Source organism: Habropoda laboriosa, unplaced genomic scaffold, assembly GCF_001263275.1.
Source record: "Habropoda laboriosa isolate 0110345459 unplaced genomic scaffold, ASM126327v1 scaffold90, whole genome shotgun sequence".
In the NCBI taxonomy this organism is placed as follows: Eukaryota; Metazoa; Arthropoda; class Insecta; order Hymenoptera; family Apidae; genus Habropoda; species Habropoda laboriosa.
Genome location: NW_017100218.1, coordinates 2,090,168 through 2,110,405, shown reverse-complemented (window position 1 = coordinate 2,110,405; position 20,238 = coordinate 2,090,168). Strand labels below are relative to the sequence as shown.

At 39.1% G+C, this 20,238-nt stretch overlaps 2 protein-coding genes across 2 annotated transcripts; one reads left to right on the top strand and one right to left on the bottom strand.

Moving 5' to 3' along the window:
- Nucleotides 1–931: 931 nt before the first annotated feature.
- LOC108570928 (NTF2-related export protein) lies at nucleotides 932–1,990 on the bottom strand. Its single transcript, XM_017932867.1, has 4 exons — nucleotides 1,792–1,990; nucleotides 1,633–1,719; nucleotides 1,352–1,496; nucleotides 932–1,107 (listed from the first exon to the last, which is right to left on the bottom strand). Exons 1-4 carry the CDS (start codon nucleotides 1,798–1,800, stop codon nucleotides 932–934), a joined length of 417 nt encoding a protein of 138 aa, XP_017788356.1. The 5' UTR covers nucleotides 1,801–1,990.
- Nucleotides 1,991–3,023: 1,033 nt separating this feature from the next.
- On the top strand, nucleotides 3,024–15,519 carry LOC108570941 (PHD finger protein rhinoceros). The gene is made up of 10 exons (XM_017932880.1): nucleotides 3,024–3,094; nucleotides 4,740–4,789; nucleotides 4,863–5,377; nucleotides 5,788–5,944; nucleotides 6,284–6,436; nucleotides 6,522–6,809; nucleotides 6,898–7,071; nucleotides 7,267–7,439; nucleotides 7,528–7,651; nucleotides 7,998–15,519. The coding sequence occupies exons 3-10, from the start codon at nucleotides 4,920–4,922 to the stop codon at nucleotides 15,252–15,254; spliced, it is 8,784 nt and encodes a 2,927-aa protein (XP_017788369.1). The 5' UTR covers nucleotides 3,024–3,094; nucleotides 4,740–4,789; nucleotides 4,863–4,919; the 3' UTR covers nucleotides 15,255–15,519.
- Nucleotides 15,520–20,238: the final 4,719 nt, after the last annotated feature.

Sequence of the window (20,238 nt, the reverse complement as noted above, 5' to 3'; positions counted from 1 at the left end):
TTTGTTTTTTTGCATCGTTTGTACCTGTGATACACCGATCGACTTATCTTATTATCTTCAAAGAAAAAGCGAGAAAGAGAGGGAGAGAGAGGGTGGGAGGGAAAGAAAGACATGAGCGATCGTACGAACGAATCTTCTTGAGAAGTTCATGATGTATAGGTTTCTGACTGGAATTTTAATCAATTCTTAGTTTGTTAAGTCGAAGTATTCAATAAAATATTATCTGTAAATACATAATCATTTTCAAGGAATTACGCATAACATTATATTTCGAATTTAGTAATTGAATTCAGTAATGTTTTAATAGAGTTTTAGCCCAATTATCTATCATTTGAAAATTATTTTCGAGTTTTATTATAAGAATCATGCATTATAAACACTGTTTTAATCTGTATACAGATACTATAGACATAATTGTCTTATATAATTACGAAAATATGTTTTATTGTTTTAAATATTAATTGTATTATCTAATAGAAAATAGAATGCAATTAATATGAATAGAAGGTGATACGTGTGAGGTTTTTCAAAATTTAAGTAATTATAGGCAATATTTATAGACCTTATTAAGGAGTATTACGAACTATAAGTTGATATATGTTTCACTCAAAAAATTATACATCTAGAACTTCTCAGAACCTTATTAATCATTGGATGTTTAAGTTGATGAGCCGTCAAAGGATATGAAATCGATGTTTTATACGATATGTATCATAGTAATGTTTATGTCTAAGTATTTATATCTATATTTATTTTTAGTTCTTTCTCGTGTAAAGTTATTCCTAAATGATCGACCAACGTACTGATTCACTAATACGAAAATTTTAATATCGCTTTATACATTGATATAAGACCGACGATAGAAATAAAAAGGAATATTGAATCAAAAAGTTCTTTAAACATTTTGAAAACACATTTCTTATTTTGTATTTTAATTTACATTTTCTAACACGTCTTGTACTCTAAAACAATCGCTTACAATTTTCCATTTATCCCCCAGTGCTGCAATTAGAAAGCTTTGGTTAAATGGTTTTAATGCTTTATCATCATATTTTACTTGTCCTCCAACTTTTACAAGGAATGTGAGTTGATCTGCCACCTCAGGACCTAGTAATACATTTAAATATATGTACACAAACTTAAATTTAATGTTCAATGTTAACTTGTATGCAAAATATAATCAAAATAGACATTAAATTAAGATTAAAGCAATTGCTGAAGTATTATAAAAGATGATATATTTACAATAAATGTTTCTTTTGTTTATTTATAAAAATTCATGAGCCATTACAAGAAACTATAAAAATTCAGGGTATTTCAATTATATTGTTAATTGCATATAACTGTTTACCTGTTATAGGCTGAGCATCTAAAGTAAAAACAGAATGATTTGAAGGTGGCAAATCTGTCCAAAACTTCTGTATGTTATCTTTGCCTTCTATACCATTTCCATTCCATATTAATGTTGCAGTATCCAAGTATAATCTGGATATGAGCTGAAAAAAAAATTGAAAGTTACACTAAAGTCTTTCTTTATCGTTTTATTCTATTGTTCTGTAAATTGATTAATATTTTACTTTCTGTATCTATATTATTTTATTAACAATTTCAAATATTGTTTAAATTACTCACATATCTGCGTTTATCTAAACTTTCGTAATAAAGCTTCGTAAATTCCTCAGCTGTTCGACAAGCTTGATCGATTTTCGTCTTTAAATCCTAAACGGTAGTAAATTATTATATCGTAATATTTTCAGTCATGATAGGAAAAAATAATGATCTTCAAAATACCTGTTCCATTTTCTATAAGTATTCGTTAAAGCAGTTTCAAAGGAAGTTTTAGCTTATTCTTTGAATCAAATTTATATAAAACGTAAATATAACCTCCATAACATAAACATATTCTTTCCAGTGGAAATACGAGAGAAAGTTCTGGATATCGTGACAAATTTCCGTTCCAATTCAGTAATTCGTTTATTTCAAGTTATTGTAAAACAATTAGGGAACGCAAGTTATTTTTAATGTTTTTAAAAATAAACAATGAAAATATAGCATTTTTCCCTGGGAAGGCGCTCCTGTTATTACTAGATTTCTATGTTAATGCTCATTTAAACGCAAGAAAGATCGAAAAATGTTCTTCAAAACTTTTGCAAAATTCTGCATGCTAGGAAATATGAATGTATCTTAATAATATATAAATAACGCCAAAATAAGAGTCACTGTTATCTTACATTTTGTATTTTATAACAAAATAATAAAAATAAGTAAAATTTTACTCAAGTTTTATCAAAACTTTATAAGGACTGTATACATTAATATAGTTAATTCCTGTCTTTGTAAAAACAGATTTAAAAAGACGTAAAAAGTGTATAGATCACATATGTTATACAATTTATTATAAAAATTGGCAGTTGTCAATAGAAAGCAAGTTAAGCATCCAAATACAGTTTTTGAGATTTGTAGTACTACTAGTTACTTCATGATTACGCCACTGTAAGACGCAGTTTGCCAACAAAAATCCTAGATAATATAGTAATTTATTGCGTAGAATACTTTTTAGGAATAAATTGTATAAACAATAACATACTTCTTTCATTTTTTAAATGTTTCTTCCATCCTATTTTGTTTGCTAAAAGAGAGAGGTCAAATATAAAATATACGAAAGTAAACAATTCGTACAAATACGGTGTTCAAAAAATATTAAACTACTATCTTTATAAAATACACTTCTATTATATCAAAAAATGATGTTTCCTTCGTTAATCTTCTGTAGATTTCAGACAACTAGAAAAAAGCTTTATTATAAATATGCACGTGGTAAAGATTCCACAGGTTCTTATTCTGCTCTGTTTCCAGAACCCCTCGTGGCCTATGGATAAAAGCAATCGCGAGATCTCGCTATGTAGCGAGGTCACGTGACTCCGCGCTCAGACAGTTATTTTTTTAGGCATGATGGCGCCAAACAGCAGTATCCACATTAATGTAAATATAATATCGATTCGGTGCACCGCGCGAGGAAGAAAGCCATCGGGTGTCCTTACGGAGGCTATTTGAGGGCGTCGAGTGAGCTCGACAGAAGCCCTCGGCCCACGAAGTGAGTAAAACCGAGCTAGTCGCGGCTGCGACTCGAATTGCTAATGAGGACATCTTGGTTAGGCTGCCGTGACAGAGGCGTACTCGGACTACTGCCATCTCGGAGCTACCGATCGAAGAATAATTCGATCCTTCACGATCAGACGTACCGGCTATTATTTGTCACGTGCATCATCGCGCGCGAAATTACCCTCTCCGTCGATAGATCAATAATAAGGCATTTACTGCCTTCCGACCATCTCTATCTTTTTCTCTCTCTTTCGTTCTTGCTCTCTCTTGCGCGCGCGTGCGTGTTCATGTTTGCGTGTGCGTGTCGAACTTGTGCTCGCGTGTTCGTACCAACATCGTGTGCGTATACATTCACGTTCGTGCATACCTGTGTTTTCACGTCGCGTGTGCGTATTTACTTACACTCGTGTGCATGTGTATTCGAATTCGGCTGCGTGTGCGTTCAGATGTGTATACGTGTGTGTCGAGATTCGTGTGCGAGTCGAGCCTGTCGCCATCTGTATTGTCAATGTTGTCGGCCAGCAGGAGCACCACCAGCCCAATGGACCCGTGAGCATTTTCGACTCTCCGCCCGATCTTCTTCTAGACGTCTATTCTCGACCGCGAGTCTCGACTTCCTCGTGTCGAGTCATCGAAAGTCTTACGGCGATCCTTCACGGTCGAGCCTCGGCGCCGCTCGAGCGTCGCCGCGGAGTAACTCCGTCGCAATGTTTACATGCCACCCGCCACGGCGACCAGTTTCTCGAAGATCATTGTGTTTTTGCAACTACTCAGGGCCTTATAACGTTACGGGAAAACGATTTCGTTCGAATTATAACTCTTCCTGCTGGACTGCCCCATTTATAACCTCTCCGCGGCGGCCATCGAGGATCAACGGCCGCAGACCCCCTGCAATACAATCGGTCTATACCATCAGTCCTTTTGTCCGATTTTTATGCTCTCAAACGTGTTTGCGTCATTATAATTCTGATATAAAGTTCTTACTCTGTGCTAATTCTTAGAATTGTGAATTTGTGTTATCGAATAGTTCTTATCTCAAGTGCTACCTTTATAAGTTCAGTTTGCGAAGGAATGCTTTGTGTCTTACGCTTGTGATCTCTGTGTAATACCAGTTGTTTACATATATTTTATATTTTTCTTGTGTGTAATAATATGTTTCCAATTAGTTTTACAAACTCTGTTGCAGTGTGCATCGTATGAAATATGATTGAATGGTTGTATTCCATATATTTTTTTTTCTACGTAGTTACTATTGTACATTACTGCTGTGTTTATGTATTACTTTTATTAGATTTGTTTTTTTTTCAGTTATTTGTTAGTGAATAGTCATTAATTTTAATTTATTTGATACAGTGCATAAATTGTTGATTTTATACATTGTTTTGTTTTCATTTTGATTCGGCGTACTCCAATTGTTGTATTAAAGCATGGAAGCTTTACTTTATGTAATATTTTTATTAAAATCATATAATATTCTACAAATACTTCTTTATTTACAAAAAACAATCAATTTTGCACAGGGAATCATATATAGTGTCAAGACAAAGTTGTTAATTATTTAAACTAATTATAAATGAAATTTTTGTTATTTTTTGTTTGAAATTGGGTAAAGCTATATTAAATTTTTATTGTTGCAGCTCCAAGAGGAATCCGCTTTCTAGATAATAAATACATGGACGACTATGTAGTGAGTAATTAAATAAATCTTTTTTTTTATTTTTTTTTAAATTGTTTACTCAATTTACAACAAAATATTTTAGGGTGCGCGCGGCTCACCTGCACGTGCCACGTACCGCTAGCTCACTTGGTATAGTAGAATGGCACAGCGAGGCAAACGAATAAATAGAAACGACAATGATTTGGCGTCTTGCCCAGGCGCAATCAAAAGGCGCAAATGTAGGCTGGGTCCAGCGACGGGTTCGTCGTCGCTGGCAGCTACCATGGGGCCCTCAGAAGAGGAGGAGACGATGGCGTCGTCCAGTCAAGGAGGGGCATCCTGGACCCCCAGACCTCTTAGTGACATCAAAATCTCTAGTATATATAATCGCTCCTCTGCTGAGGCCCCTGCAGAATTATTTCGTAAGGATTTGATCAGCGCAATGAAATTACCTGACAGTGAGCCACTAAGTCCCAATGAATATTGGGTCATTACTGATCAATGGAAACAAGAATGGGAGAGAGGTGTTCAAGTACCTGTCAACCCAGACTCTCTTCCAGAACCAACAGTTACTATCACTCATGCAACACCCATTAAGCAGCACAGTGAATTTAAACTGTAAGTTCGATGTAGTACTGTTTCTTTTCAATGTGTTTTAGAAGAATGGTTTAGAAGCTTAAAAAAGTTTAAAATTGAGCTGAATTCTTTTATTAACTCCCTTTTAACAAGACTTATTATAATATCATTTATAACTTACAAAATTACATTGATGCTAACTTTGCTGTGATAATTATCATATTATAAAAAATAATTAATATTTGTACATTACTACATGATTCTACATAATTGGAGAATTAGATATTAATAGTTCAAGAATAATATAAAAGGTAATCTATGTCATATATTGGGAACATATTTTATTAGAAAAAGATTGACATTTACTGGTAGAATAATAAATACAAGATACTATTTTAATATGATTATAAAGTAGTTTTATTAATTTGTTTTTGGTAATAATGTTTTTGTAGACCTAAAAAATTCGTAAGGATATCTCGTGACGATTATTTCAACCCTGAAGATCATCATTTAAGCACAACGCCGGCACGAGCAGAAAAAGCTTGTGCTTATGACCTTGATGATACTGATATTGCTTGGTTGGATGTGTTAAATGGCGAACGTGCACAGGTATATTTGGAATTTAATAGTTTCCACTATGTCAAAATTCTTTAAGTGAATCTTGAATAGAGCACAAAAATAATAAATTTTCCCAATTAATGAAACAATATTATTCCTTCAATTAGTACTGTTTAATGTTTTAATTTTACTTTATTACCATGTAAAATTGAACATCACCCAATTTATAAATATAAATAATTATAATAAATTGAACTTCATTTGTGATATTTATTATCTAATAATTTAGACAAAGTTGTACACATCACTTTAAATCTTACCTTTTATGGTGGAAATATAGAGGTAGATGTTTATTTAAAATTTTATTACATTTTTGCGTTACAATTTTAGGCTGGTCAATTGCCCATCACAGAATCGCAATTAGAACGTGTGATAGAAGAATTAGAAGTGCGTTGTTGGGAAAGAATACAAACCATTGTAAAAAATGAAGAGGGGCTTGGTATTGAATATGACGAGAATGTGATCTGTGACGTTTGCAGATCTGTAAGTGTTATATTCTATAAAACATAGTCAGTCATTTTCATGTCCAATAATTGTAAATTAATTTGAGAAAAAATTTTTTTGTTAGCCTGATTCTGAGGAAGGAAATGAAATGGTATTTTGTGACTGCTGCAATATATGTGTACACCAAGCATGTTATGGAATTACTTCAATACCAGATGGTTCATGGCTATGCAGAACTTGTTCTCTAAGTCAACGACCAGATTGTGTTCTTTGTCCTAACAAAGGTGGTGCTATGAAGTGTACTCGTAGTGGTCAAAAATGGGCTCATGTTTCGTGTGCTTTATGGATCCCAGAAGTCAGCATTGGCTGTGTTGAAAGAATGGAACCTATTACTAAAATATCCAGCATTCCGGTAGATATAATATATTTATATTAATGTTGTATTCAACATTGATTGGAGAAAAATCAAGTTTGTAAATTTGTATAATCTTTAATTATAGCAAAGTCGATGGGCTCTAATATGCGTGCTGTGTCGAGAAAGAGTCGGTGCTTGTATCCAGTGCAGTATAAAGACGTGTAAGACAGCTTATCACGTAACGTGTGCCTTCAAATATGGCTTGGAGATGAAGGCAATTATTGAGGATGAAATGGCCGACGATGGAGTAAAATTAAGGGTATTAATCAATAACGAATTATTTTGAATATTGTAGAATAAATGGAATATCTTTTAGGAATGTAAACGAAAAAGGGAAATAGAATTTATTTGTTAAATTGTACAGAAAACAATTTGAAAGATGTGATACCAGAGCTGAAAAAAATTTGTTTTATTGAAACTCTTTAGGATAAAAATGTAAACATTTAATTTACAGTCCTACTGCCAGAAACATAGTAGAACAAATACAAAAGATAAAGTTCAAGGCACTGGAGGGAGTATAGGGAGTGGAGCTGATAAAGCAGGATCGGATTCCGAAGATGCGGAATCTAGAAGACGCAAGAGGAAGGACATGACTTCTGAGGAGAAAAATCAAGCACGTGCTGCAAAGTATGATCATTCGCTAATTGTCGTGTACTAAACATTTCTGTATTTAAATCGTATATTATAATAAAAACGTGGGTCTTTTTGTTATTAGACTACAAGAAATCGAAGCAGAATTTGACAAACATGTGAGTTTGAAGGATATTGCTTCGCAGCAATTGGATGTGGATCCTGACGGCATTGTCTACATTTATAACTATTGGAAACTGAAAAGAAGAGTAAGTGACGTTTGAACATTCGTCATGTTGATTGGAACCAGAAATGGTCTGTCTTTCCTTATTTATCATTAATCTAAGACCTTTTCATTTAAAATTATGAAGATCATTACAATCTAACCTACAAAAAAATCAATTATACTAACAATATTATTTTAAAATATTCCTTTTATTATTACCGTAACAAGTTTTATTTAAGCAAGTCTCGTTTATATCCGAGTAAAACTTCCATCACATTTCATTATCAATTACTGAAGTATGTGGAAGTTAATAAACACATAATTTGTTTTTGTTTTCGTTCATATTAAAATGAAAATAGCATTTAACTTTTTTCTGTTCGATTTCATAGGCTGGACATAATAAACCACTATTGGCACCACGTTGCGGGGAACTTTCGGGTAGTGGATCGCGAAATCAAGGGCAAGCAGCAGATCTCGAAAAGATGAGGACGTTCGTACAACTGCGGCAAGATCTCGAAAGGGTCCGAAACCTGTGCTATATGGTTGGCAGAAGAGAAAAGCTCTGTCGATCTTTCCTCAGATTACGAGAACAAACCTTTCACAAGCAAGCTTTAGTAATGTCCGGTCCACCTTTACCACCAGCAGCAGCCGCTGCTGTAATGGAAGCCAATCATGGACCCTCGATATACGACCGGTTATATTCTCATCCTGATTCGGAAGATCACACACACGACTTTGACTCAATCGTTGCCAGAATCGCTGGTATAGACTCGCCAACTATTGACGAGAAGAAGACTCAACAACAACAACAGCAACAACAACAGCCACAGCAGCAACAGGACTTCAATGGTGCCTCTAGTAAAAAATTGTACTTCAATGGCTCTGTCCGAAGAAAGAACCTCTATGGCAGTGATTTATCATCTGTCAGTAGTAGTGAAACGGACGCGACGAAGGCGCAAACATCGGAGAAGTCGAAGAACCTGAAGCTAGAAAGTGAGTCGAGTACGGAAGAGGAAACCAACGTTTCGACGAAAACTAAGTTATCGCGAAGAAAGACTAAAAAGACTGCTCAATCTACGGATAAGTTACATTCGACACTTAGGGAAAACAGTGAAAATGAAAAACTTGTGAATAGTAGATCGCATACGCTCGAACATATGGAGAAAGAATTAGGAAGCGCTTCTGGCAGTGAAAGTGACGAACTATTAACGTTAAGAGGCGGAGCGACGAAACACCTTGTTGCTTCGGCCATTTACTCAGACACCGATTCCGATTCTCAAGAACACGCATCTCATTCCGCGGTGTTGATCACAAAAGCAGCCGTCAAAGAGTTTTCCGCGGCAAATTTGTCGAAAAATTCCCAGAAAAGCTTCGGCAAAGATTCCAGACACGCAGAATCAACGTATCACAATACAGGACCGAAGAATAAAGAAAATCAAAGTAAAGCTAGCGCTAAAAAGAAAGAGTACATACCTTCTGCTCTGATCGTGCCACAAAGGCAAGCTGCGAAGAAAGCTTCGGAAATCATGCAGCGCACGCAACAGGGCAAAAAAGACAATTCGGTGCCTGAGTCGACGCCAGAGGTGGTTAAATCTCCCGTCGAGGAAGTTCCAAAGTGTTCCTCTTCGAAACAATCAAAAGACAAGAGCCCAAATAAGAAGCAAAGGGAGAACAAATTGTCGAAAGAAGTTAAAAATAACGATGTGTACGATTTCGACAAAGAATTCGGTGATGGAACAGAGATTTTGGCGTACGTTCCGCAGAGGCAAGCTGCGAAGAAAGCCGCGGAACATATCAAAAGTGGCATGGGTACTAAAACTACGCAACAAATCGAACAAGAAGCACTCGATGGAAGATCGAAAAAGGAATCTCTGGAAACTGGGAAAAGGAAAGAGCTTAGGAAGGATGATTCTTCTAGGAAAGAAGAACTCACTTCGCGAAAAGAAGAATCATCTTCCTCGTCGTCGTCGTCTTCGTCCTCTTCTTCATCCTCTTCATCTTCGTCCTCGTCTTCATCTTCTTCCTCCTCGTCCTCTAGAAAAGAAGATCTTTCATCTAGGAAAGAAGACTTATCTTCGAAGAAGGAAGAATCTTCCTCGAGAAAGGAAGAAATCCATACGAAGGATAGTCGTTCGAGAAGACCTAGGAAACCAAGCGAACGGAAGTCGGTGCTTTCGAGTAACAGCGATAGTAGCAGTAGTAGCAACAGTTGTAGCAGTTCCTCCGAAAGCAGTAGCGATTCTGAGAATCCGGAACGTAGGAAACATTCGGACGAGTTCATGGATGGTTCTTCTTCTACCACTTCCTCCGAGAGTGACGTTGGAAATAGATCGAAGAGCAAAACAGTCACGGCAACTCCGATCACGGCGAATAGAAGGCAACAGCCTAGCAAAACTTCACCGGAAAGACAAGAAGCTGAAAGGAAACCAGTCTCAGGGCGGAAACTCAAGAAGCTGCCCGAGAAGAAGCTTAAAACTTCCGACGGGCGGCGGGGACCCGAGTTTCAGCCGCCTACTGAGAGAGAGGAATCTCGTAGAACCTCCAAAGAACAACAACAACAACAGTCACAACAACCGGAAGCAAGTGTTAAGAAGCAGGATCAAAGAGACAATAAAAAGCAACCACCACCACCCCCACCAGCAACAGCAGCAGCAACAGCAACAACAGCAGGAACGGAGGCTGATGAGGATATGCTCGTTGGGTCTGGAGATCATGATGGGCCAAGAAGTCTTTCTGGGTCCAGACCTACCAAAAAGTCGGGTCAGGCTGCTAAGCAACAGTCCTTGCCTCGAAAAGAAGATAAAAAGACCAAATCTGAAGGTAGGAAGCGAAAACCGAACGAATCTGTCGCGAAGGATGAGAAGAAAGAGACGTGCAAGAAACCGGAGAAACGGTTAAGCGATAAACAGCCTGTTAAAGAAATAGAGAAGAGAGAGGAGGAGGAAAATAAGGAGGAAGAACAGAAGATTGTGGACGAGGAAAAGGTGAATGTGTGCACGGAGATCTCTTCGAAGAACGACGAGAAGAAGGTTAAAAAGCTCGGTGGAAAGGATGCGATCAACACCTTGGAAGAGGAAATGAAACAGCGTAGAGCGGAGAGAGACAGCCCGAAGAAATCGTTGAGAGGATTAGATAAATTATTAGAGAAACGTGAACATCACGATAAGATGTCTAGGAGTAAAAATTCGGAGGTGAAGGTCGAGAATATCGTGTGCGACGAAGAGAAGGAAGAGAAGGATATCATAGAGGAGTGTCAACAGATGAAGGAAATTGTGAAGAGCGAGGATCGCAAGAATCACATTAACGAAAGTGACATACTTATCGAGAAACCGAAACCGGAGGAACAAGTGGAGGAAGAACTAATAAAGAAGGATATTGCTGAGGTGCCGCAAGTTGAAAAGGCTACAGCTGGAAAGAAGAAAGTGGAGAGAACTGTGGGAAAGGTTTTGGAGAACACGTTTGAGCAACAAAATATCGAGCCACAGATTATCGAACAACAAACGGTTCCGGTGGAGGAGAATATTCAGAAGGAGAGCAACGAGGATGATAATATTAAGTCTGTTTCGGAGAGAGTTGAGAATATAGAGAAGGAGCATCAGAAACGACGAAAATCTGCAAATCGGTCAATCTTCTCGCCACAGCACGGTAAAGATGCGAGCGTATCCGAATTATTTGATTTCGATCAAGATATGCTAACGGAGGAGATGGTAAACGAAGACGGATTCGGTATACCAAGAGACGCGGAAGAACGGGGAGTGCCGTTAAGCTTCTCGTTCAACAACGAGCTGTGGTTCAAAGAAGACTCGAAAGAGGATAGCGCTAGAGAAACGCTGCATCTTGTCGAGAAATTGCGTATGGAACTCTCGAAGAAATCAAATTCTAGTCAGTTTGAATTAGAGGCAGTACCTGTAGACGGTGAAATCAAAAAAGAGGAACCATCGATGGAGAAGGCGTCGTTCGAGCAACAGCAACAATCACAGCAGCACCAGCAGCCATCACAGCAACTTCAACCACCATCGCAACCACAACCACCGCAACTTCAGCAACCATTGTTGCAACAGCAACCGCTGAATCAACAACCAGAAAAAGAAACGAAAATTCTTGAACCTATCGTAGAACCGATTATAAACGTAAAAAATAATATCGAGATTCCCGAAGAAGAGGTAGCTACTAATGAAGCCCGTCCCAGCAGTTGTAAGAGTACGATAGAGGAGAAGAGGAAAACTTGTTACTCTAGCGGTAACGATAGGTACGCGGCCTACGAGGAGGATCGCGAGGCGAACAAAGTAAGCTTGGTGGAAAGATCGAAGCTCGATCGAGCAGAAACTGACGAACGATGGGTTCCGCCGAGCTTCGAACCGAGCGATGTGCAACATCTGAACGCGTTGATGGAGACACAGAATCATCGATATGGCAACCATCAGTTCCCTAATGAAACTATTCAAGAAAATGAATCCGTTGCTCGTACTCATTTGAACGCACCTAGTATACAGGAACAGTATCTTTTACAGCAGCCACATTCGATTCTTCATAGTCAGCAAGAGCCACACGAAAGGACGATCCTTGATCAACAGATACCCGAGGAGAATCCTATGGAAATGGTGAACAGACATTTGATCGGATTGCCGGCATCGGAGGATGATCAGGCTGCTGAGATGATGGACAGGGTACTGGAGAAAGAGGACGACGTCGTGAGGCAACAGGAATACGATCAAAATTCACCGTACAATGAATTAAACGGTCGCCAAGACACCAGATGGGCGGAAAGTCAGGTTCTACCATCTCGAAGGTCTACATCATCTTCGATCACATCCGCCTCCTCCGCGGAGGATCATTCCATTCCACCATACAAGAACGTAGCGGGCATTCCGTTTCCACCATGTTCCATAGAGGCAACGTATTACGCGGATTCAAGTTACGGCACCGGACCAGTCAGCCTGTTTCCGCCGCAATCTTGCACGGCGCCGTTACCCTACCCATCTCCTGGACCGGCTCTTTTTCCACCAGCATTTGGAGCAGCTTTTCCGGGCGCGCAATCATTATTGCCGCACGTGAAACCACTCGAAGACTCGTTAAATCTACAAGCTTCGCCGTGTACCGCCGCGTTCACGTCTTCCTCGCACAACATGGCTCTCACCGCGGCCATGGTCTCGCCTACTAAAATAGTCACTCCACCTCCGCCACCACCTCCGCCGCCACCACAAGTCGCCGCTCCACCTGCAGAATCCATAGAAAGGACGCAACAGCAACTACAAACTCAGGTCGCCGATTCACCTTCTATACCTATAAACTTCTTGAACACCGTAGCACCGGAGAGTCATACCAGTGAAACCGTTGTCGAGAGCCTTCAGGAAGTCCTCGCCGATGGCAAGAGCCAGCACTTCGGGAAGAAGTCACCTTCTAAACCGACTAGAACCTCTGCTCGCGTGACGTCGTTGCAAGGCAAGTCTCCGGGAAAGTCCCCGAGGCAGGAAACGCAGAAGAGCGTGTCTGGGACACGAGGTCGTGGCAGAGGAGCGAAGAACTCGGCGCAACACTCTGGACACAGAGGACGTGGTCGTGGAAGGGGCAGAGGGCGAGGTAGAAGCGGACAAAATGCAGGATTATCCTTGGTCTCGGGAACGGGTGTTGGTCAGCACGACGACTCGATACAGAATAAGCTAGTCGGCACGGTATACGACTTCGACTCCGACGAAGACTCCACCAGCGAGGCGAACATCGCTGACTTGCGTACCATGAGAGAACGGAAGAAGTCGACGGATGCTGCGGCGGCTGGTGTCGAGAGGAGAGACTCAGCCGTGGTTGCTTCCGGGGAGAGTATTCAGTCGAGACTGTCCAGTCCCGGAGGCACTAGAAAGTATCTGGAAGACAGGAGACTCTCGTGTTCTCCGGGTCACGATGATTCAACTGTCGTGGAAAGCCAGTCGAACGCTGGACAAAGCTTCGATACCGTCCTACCACTTATACCCGGCCCTGTCGACATGAGAACGTACAATTCCACCCTGGACGCCTCAAGTTCTTCCACGTTACACGGTCAGACATACGAGAATCATTTCCTGGGCACGTTTACCGGTGTCTCGGCGAACGATCCTGCTCTTCCGGATATCGAGGAAGATCTCGAGAAAGAGTTAAGATCCGCGCTGATTGGGAAGCAAGGTCAGGAAGATTGTTCGAAGCCGAGTTTCGACGCGAGCATCGACGCCTCGTCCTCTGGCTTCGTCGACGCCAACAAGGTTTCTTTGACAGACTCGAGGAACCAGCTGAAGGTCAAGATCAAAGGTCCCTTCCTTGACGCGAACTATGTTCCTGCCTCGTCGGTACCACCTTTAGCTCAACAGGCGCCTGTAATAATTGCTCCAGCTGCTACCAGTGCTTCCGCCGCTTCAGGAACCTCTAATCTCCGACGAATGCGTAAGAAGGAATTGCTCAGACAATACTGTTCTCAAGACATGAATATGGACGAGCCAGGCTGCGGGAATCTCGCCACGTCCGCGCCGATCATCATGCCACCGATCAATCGCACAGTGATCACGATACCTAAGGCGGTCGCCTCGATGACCAGCATACCTACCAGAGAAGATTACAAAGCGGTCGTCGACGCGAATATGGAGAAGAAGAGGAGAAAAGAGAGACCTGCGGGATTCCTGGATGCGAACGAGGAGGAGGGAAGCGTAGAGAGGAGGCGAGGCAGTGCTACTAACGGTGCCAGTTCCAGTGGTAGCGCTCCTGTTGGAAACGCTGATCGCAGGAGAGGAAGGCAGAGCAGTGGCGGTAGATCAACTACCACCACGACCACGACCACCACCACGAACAGTGGTCCACCTAAGCTGAAGATCAAGATTGGTAATAGTATAATCGGTGGGCAAGAGAGCGGTCAGGATGATAGAACGAGGATCAGACCGCCGAAGAAACGGTTGAGCAGTATTCCTAGCAGTACACCGAGTATCGAGGAATTGAAGAGAGAGAGTATGAAATTCAGACGTATGATTATGGCCGGTTTCGATAACGACGAGAAATTACGTGGAAAGAGTAAGAAGGATAAGAATGGTAAACGAAAGAAACGGCAATCGAGTAGAAAGGAAGCAAGGGTGAGAATTCTTGAAGGTGGAGCTGCTCCACCGAAATTGATCATCAGGCTTGGTAAAGGTAACGACTCACCTGACGATCTACCAATCTTGCTCACGGATGAGGAAGAAGAGGAGGAGGAGGAGGAACGACATCCGACTGACAGTAGAGTAGGTCCTCCACCTCCGGAACCGGCCAAGGATGAGCCTGTCTACCCAGCAGTATCTGCGAACATTGAAGAAAAACAGCCTACCGACCCGGACACTGGCGGCAGCGCGCCGAGAAACGTTCGTTCGGCGAAGGTGACGCCGATTAGGTTAAAATTGACACGTTGCCAAGAGGGTTATGAGCTGAAGGGCCCGCCGGTCCATGGTGAGGAGTCCGTTTTAACGACGGAGAAACCGCGGAGTCCTGAGGTCTCGAACGAGGAGACGAGAAATCCACCGGTCAAGGGCCAAGAAGAAGAGTCCTCCAGGGAGGAGGAAGAAGAAGAGGAGGAGGAGAACAATAGTTCCGTGCAAAGAGACTCCTCCGCGTGTCCTGCCGCGACAAGTATACCGCAGGGATGCCAAGTTAGGTGATAATTAATGATACTCGTGGAGTAACGGAGCAGAGGACACACACACACATACAACACAAACACACACGGTGCTTGTACGATTTTGCGATCGATAGAGAAAACGGACTCGATACAATGCTTGCGGTTGCTAGCTGTGAAAAGCACGTTGCCGTGATAAGGTGAAAAGCCGTTCCGCCAAGATACGGTCGAAGAAGATCGAGGTACTGCATATTCTTACAAGACAATTTTACCATATTTGTTGCAACGTATCAATGTTGGCTTAGTGGGAGGACAATTGCTTATTAAGGAAAAATACCGAGGCTTTCGATTAATATACGTTAGACGACGTAGGATACATAAAATTCTTGGTGAATGCTTCTTTAAATCAGTCCGAAAATTTTCATAAAATATCACTAATTTTAATTTTTTACTTCAATCGTAGATTAGTGGCAGTAATCAAAGTGATTGGTAATTGAAAATTTTTGTTTTCCAGATAATTCCATGTAGGTTCGAGAATATGAACTTGATTTTGGGTATAAAAAAAAAAGTATCGTGAACTTTATCGACTGTACCCATTAAGCCCATGATATGATACAGCTTTTGATACGACATTTTTACGATTTCGTGCAAGACTTTACAAAGTTGTACGTAAGAACTGCTTGCACTACGCTGTTGATAATATTTACAGATCTTTTTTTTTTTATTTTTATTACTACTATAATTACTACTACTATTACTACTATTATCGTTATTATTACTTTTATGTATATACAATGATTATTCTTTGTTCATATTATTAACGAATTTCTTTTATGAACTTCACCTTTTCACGGCAACAGAAACACAAAACGAAAACGCTCATTTCGGCGAGAGAGGGACAAGGTGGTCGCGACTTCTCAGATATACTCGTTTCGGACTCGCTTCAACGGACGTTCTCCAACGTTAAATGAGAAGATCCTATGCTCCTCGAGAAAACAAAACAAAATCCGGTTTTATTCTTAAACACACAATACTCGAGAGACGAATACGGGCGTGCCATTTCGCGGCGGCGACGAGATGTCTATGTTTTTCCTTGAAAAAAAAAAAAAAAAAGAAAAAAGAAAATGAAATGTTAAAAGAAAGCAGATTGATGAACAGTCGAGGCCGTTGGCGAAGATCTCCATGGAATCTACTGTGAACTCGAGATGCTGATGTTGTAAAGAAGAAACATTTTGCCTCGTTTACAAATTCTGAAAAGGAGACTGTGTATGGATGTATGGGTGCGTGATTATGCGTGTGTATATTGTGCGTGTACGTGAAAAAGTAACGTGAGAAACGATAAAGAGACGATAAAAAAAAAAGACGAGAAGAAAGATTCTTGAGATTACTTCGTATACGGCCTCGTCACCAACTTCGCAGTAAGAACTAGTTAATTGTACATACTTGTAATCTACTATTGTATTTAGTTTAAGTCGAAGAGAAAGAATGTGTGCGACGAGAAGATGAGCGTGTATGAGAGAGAGGGAGAGAGAGAGACTGTGTGAAAGAGAGAGAGAGAGAGAGAGAGAGAAAGAGAGAGAGAGAGACTGTGTGAAAGAGAGAATGTATGAATGAGAAGAAGGTGCGTGTGAGATTTTGTAATCAGTGCGAAGCTTACGTGATGGCTGTGTTTTACCACGCGGTCCGATCTTCCAGGCAAATTAATCCTGGGCCGCGCAGAAACGTTCGGTATCCCCTACAACCGCTGGATCGCTCGAGTGTTTCCTCCTCCCCTAAACGAGGCCGTTGGTTGACATTATGATAGACATAGAATATAAAAAGCAGAAAAAAAATACCAGTAAAAGAAGTAGTAGATGTTCAAGCGGAGAAATCCGAGAGAGAAAAAAAAAAGTGTAATTTACTGAGTTATATACGAGGACAATCCTGCTGCACAGCAGCAGCTTCTTCTTCGATGAATTAGATCAATTAACCGTATAGTCTATCGCAATAATTCAATTCGTCCACAATTACGCAGTTGTCTTCGTTACACGAGCCACGGAGTGCCCGTTGTTAGAAATATTCTATTCGCACTTAGTACACGTACGTAACGATATCATTTTTTTTTTTTTTCTTATCAAAGCAAATTCGTAAGAACTGTCGACCCGAGTACAATGTTAATAATTTATTCTTTATTTAGTGTAAATAAGTTCTATACAGAATTGAAGTACGTTTTTTTATACGATAGAATAGTTTATAATATGATAGTTAATTCGTTCTCGCTCCCTCTGGTTTTTACGTTTTTACTTTGACACCGAGCAATCCCATTTTCTCTTCATCGAATTGCGGGACGTAGAACTTTTCGTCTTCGGGACGGCTGCGTAATTTAGCGATGGATAAAAAGGCGTTCACTTATGGGCGTTCGTTAGAAAAGGACTATACGAGAAATAGTAATTGAAAATAATCGTCCATATCCATATTCGGAATGTGTTGTGCGTTTGAAATGTGTTTGTCCTCGTTGGACATCCGCCATAGCGCCAGTGATAGAGGAAAAATTTTCCTTCTTGTGTGGAGAAAACGTAACTTCTTCGCTCGGAATCCGGGGTACGGAATTTCTCTGCGCGGACCGGTGTACTTTGACCCTAGATCCAGTCAGTCAAATTTCCTTACGTCCGCTTTTCTGTACTTATTGCTCTTTTTTTTTTTAAATGCAAGAATTTTTGTTACTGTTCACCAAACTTCAACTCGGAATCGCATCAAAATCGAGTATCGTATGCTACTTTTCGAAATGCGAAATGCTCTTCATAGAAAGGTAGTGTCATATGTTTTTAATATTTTCTGTTCTTTAACATTGTTTTTTTTTTACGCGTACAGAGTGTCCCTTTTAGAATGTAGCGTATCCAATGCACAAGAGATCCCTGAGCTAACAGTACGATGATTTTTAATATTTTTAATTATTCTTTACTAAGTATTTTTTTTTTTTAAATTATTGACGAACAATGTCGAAGAACCTAAGAGCTCTAGCATACAGTACTTGTACGATGTTGTACCCCTGTACGAGATTTTTGTACGACTTTTGATACGATTTTGTACGACTAAACAAAACATCTGTAAAAGAATTAACAAAAAAAAGAAGAAAAAAAGAAAACCAAACGTTCTCTGAACGTTTCCAAATAATTGTCGTGACTCGCGTGTCACTTTTAAAGCTTGTTGCTTACTATTTATCGATTTTAAGAAGGATTTCATTTAATGAAATCGTCTTCGTGACAATGGAATTGTGATCCATGAAAACGTGCAAACGCAAAATATTTTATAAATGTTTTCCTTTTTTTTTTTTTCTCCTTTCATACGTAACGATATTGATTTCGAATAACCAATGACAACTTTTTATGATATTCGATGCATAAAAAGATTTTGGTCTAATTAGCGTATTTTATGAACAAAAATAAATTATATGGAAATTGACGGTGCAATATGCTACAAATACCTAGACTCTGTATATTCGACGAATATCTCTCTTGTACGTGTATCATTCACACAGCTGCGAAAACATTTGAAATTGCCTTACCTTTAGCTCAAGAATCTCTTTACTTAAGCCACATAATACAATATTATATTCTATAATTTATGCAAACGAATGGGGTACAAAGAAATCATGTAGTTCGTTCTATTAATCAGTGCTGTCACGAAGCAGAAGTACACGATTATTTCGCTCAAAAACTACGAGATCTTTTTTGTTTTCAATTTTTGATATGTATATTTTTTTGTTATTTGTATGATTGATTTTACATAGGATGTAGAAAGTTACAGTTAATGCAATTGAACATGCGAGCTCGACGAAAGACTAAAGTTCAATCTTAAAAAATTTGTAAATAATATATAATCGCAAGAATCAGAAAAAAAAATCGTGATTTTAATTGTTTAGAGTAATCGAATCGACTGGTTCTAGGGTCGAATGAGATGTTAATATTAAATTAGTTAGAATCCTGAATTCTGAGAGGAGGAATAACGTTGTACGCCCTGGAAGCCGGAGAAAAGAAAACTCGTCGGCGATAAGCGGAGCCTTAGCGGAGCCTATTGCGTTGTACAGAGAAAAGGAGAGCCAAGTGGAATCGTTTAATTTCGAATCGTTTCTTACTTACGCTAAGCATAGAAAAGAAAAAAAACCCGATAACGATGAATTTCTCATATTTTCGTTGTACGTCTCCACATGCAAGATAAAATGCGGATACTTACAACGATTCAGAACACATACGTGCATATATAAATATATAAATAGTTTTATTATATTTCAAAGTGAAATAATACAATATTTAGCTACTGTATATAATGTAAAAGAAAAGCTGGTCTTGTAAGATACGGATTAAGGTGTTTTAATGTGCACATAGCCGCGTCATTGTCAATAATCATATTATTACGATTAATAATAATTACAGTTTTTTAAAAAAAAGAGATAAAGATTGTTGAATTTCATCGTATTTGATCCTTTTGATCCTTTTTGTGAACATACGGTTGAAGAAATGTCCCTTTCGTTAAAATTTTTTTTAATTTCTTTAATGATTTTAAAAAAGTAATTGTTTTATGATAACGAAAAAAAGAAAAAAATTATGAATGCATAACTTTCAACTAGTTTAAATTTTAAAAAGCTGTTCTCTTAAAATACCCGGTTACATTAATTCACTCACGTTCACTAGGTGGCGCTAATAAAAGTTTTCGAATTGTTTAGATGACAGATCATTGTGTTGTATTATAGGTTGTTGATACGCGAGTGTGTGAAAAACAGCATCAATCTTACAAAATATTGGAAAAACATTTGGAGAGTTTGTTTAATTCAAATTTGCAACAAGATGAAACCTACTCTCGTGGCAGATGAAATGTTTCCAGAAGGTGTTGGTTCTTATATTGATCTAGAAGAGGTACATATCAATCTGATAAGGTTATGTTTACTTTGAAACACGAATTTTTATTAGCAATTAACATAAACTAAATAGTTCTTATCTCTTATAAAATTAAATATTTAATGAGTTAATAAAAGAAATTGTTTTAGGTTG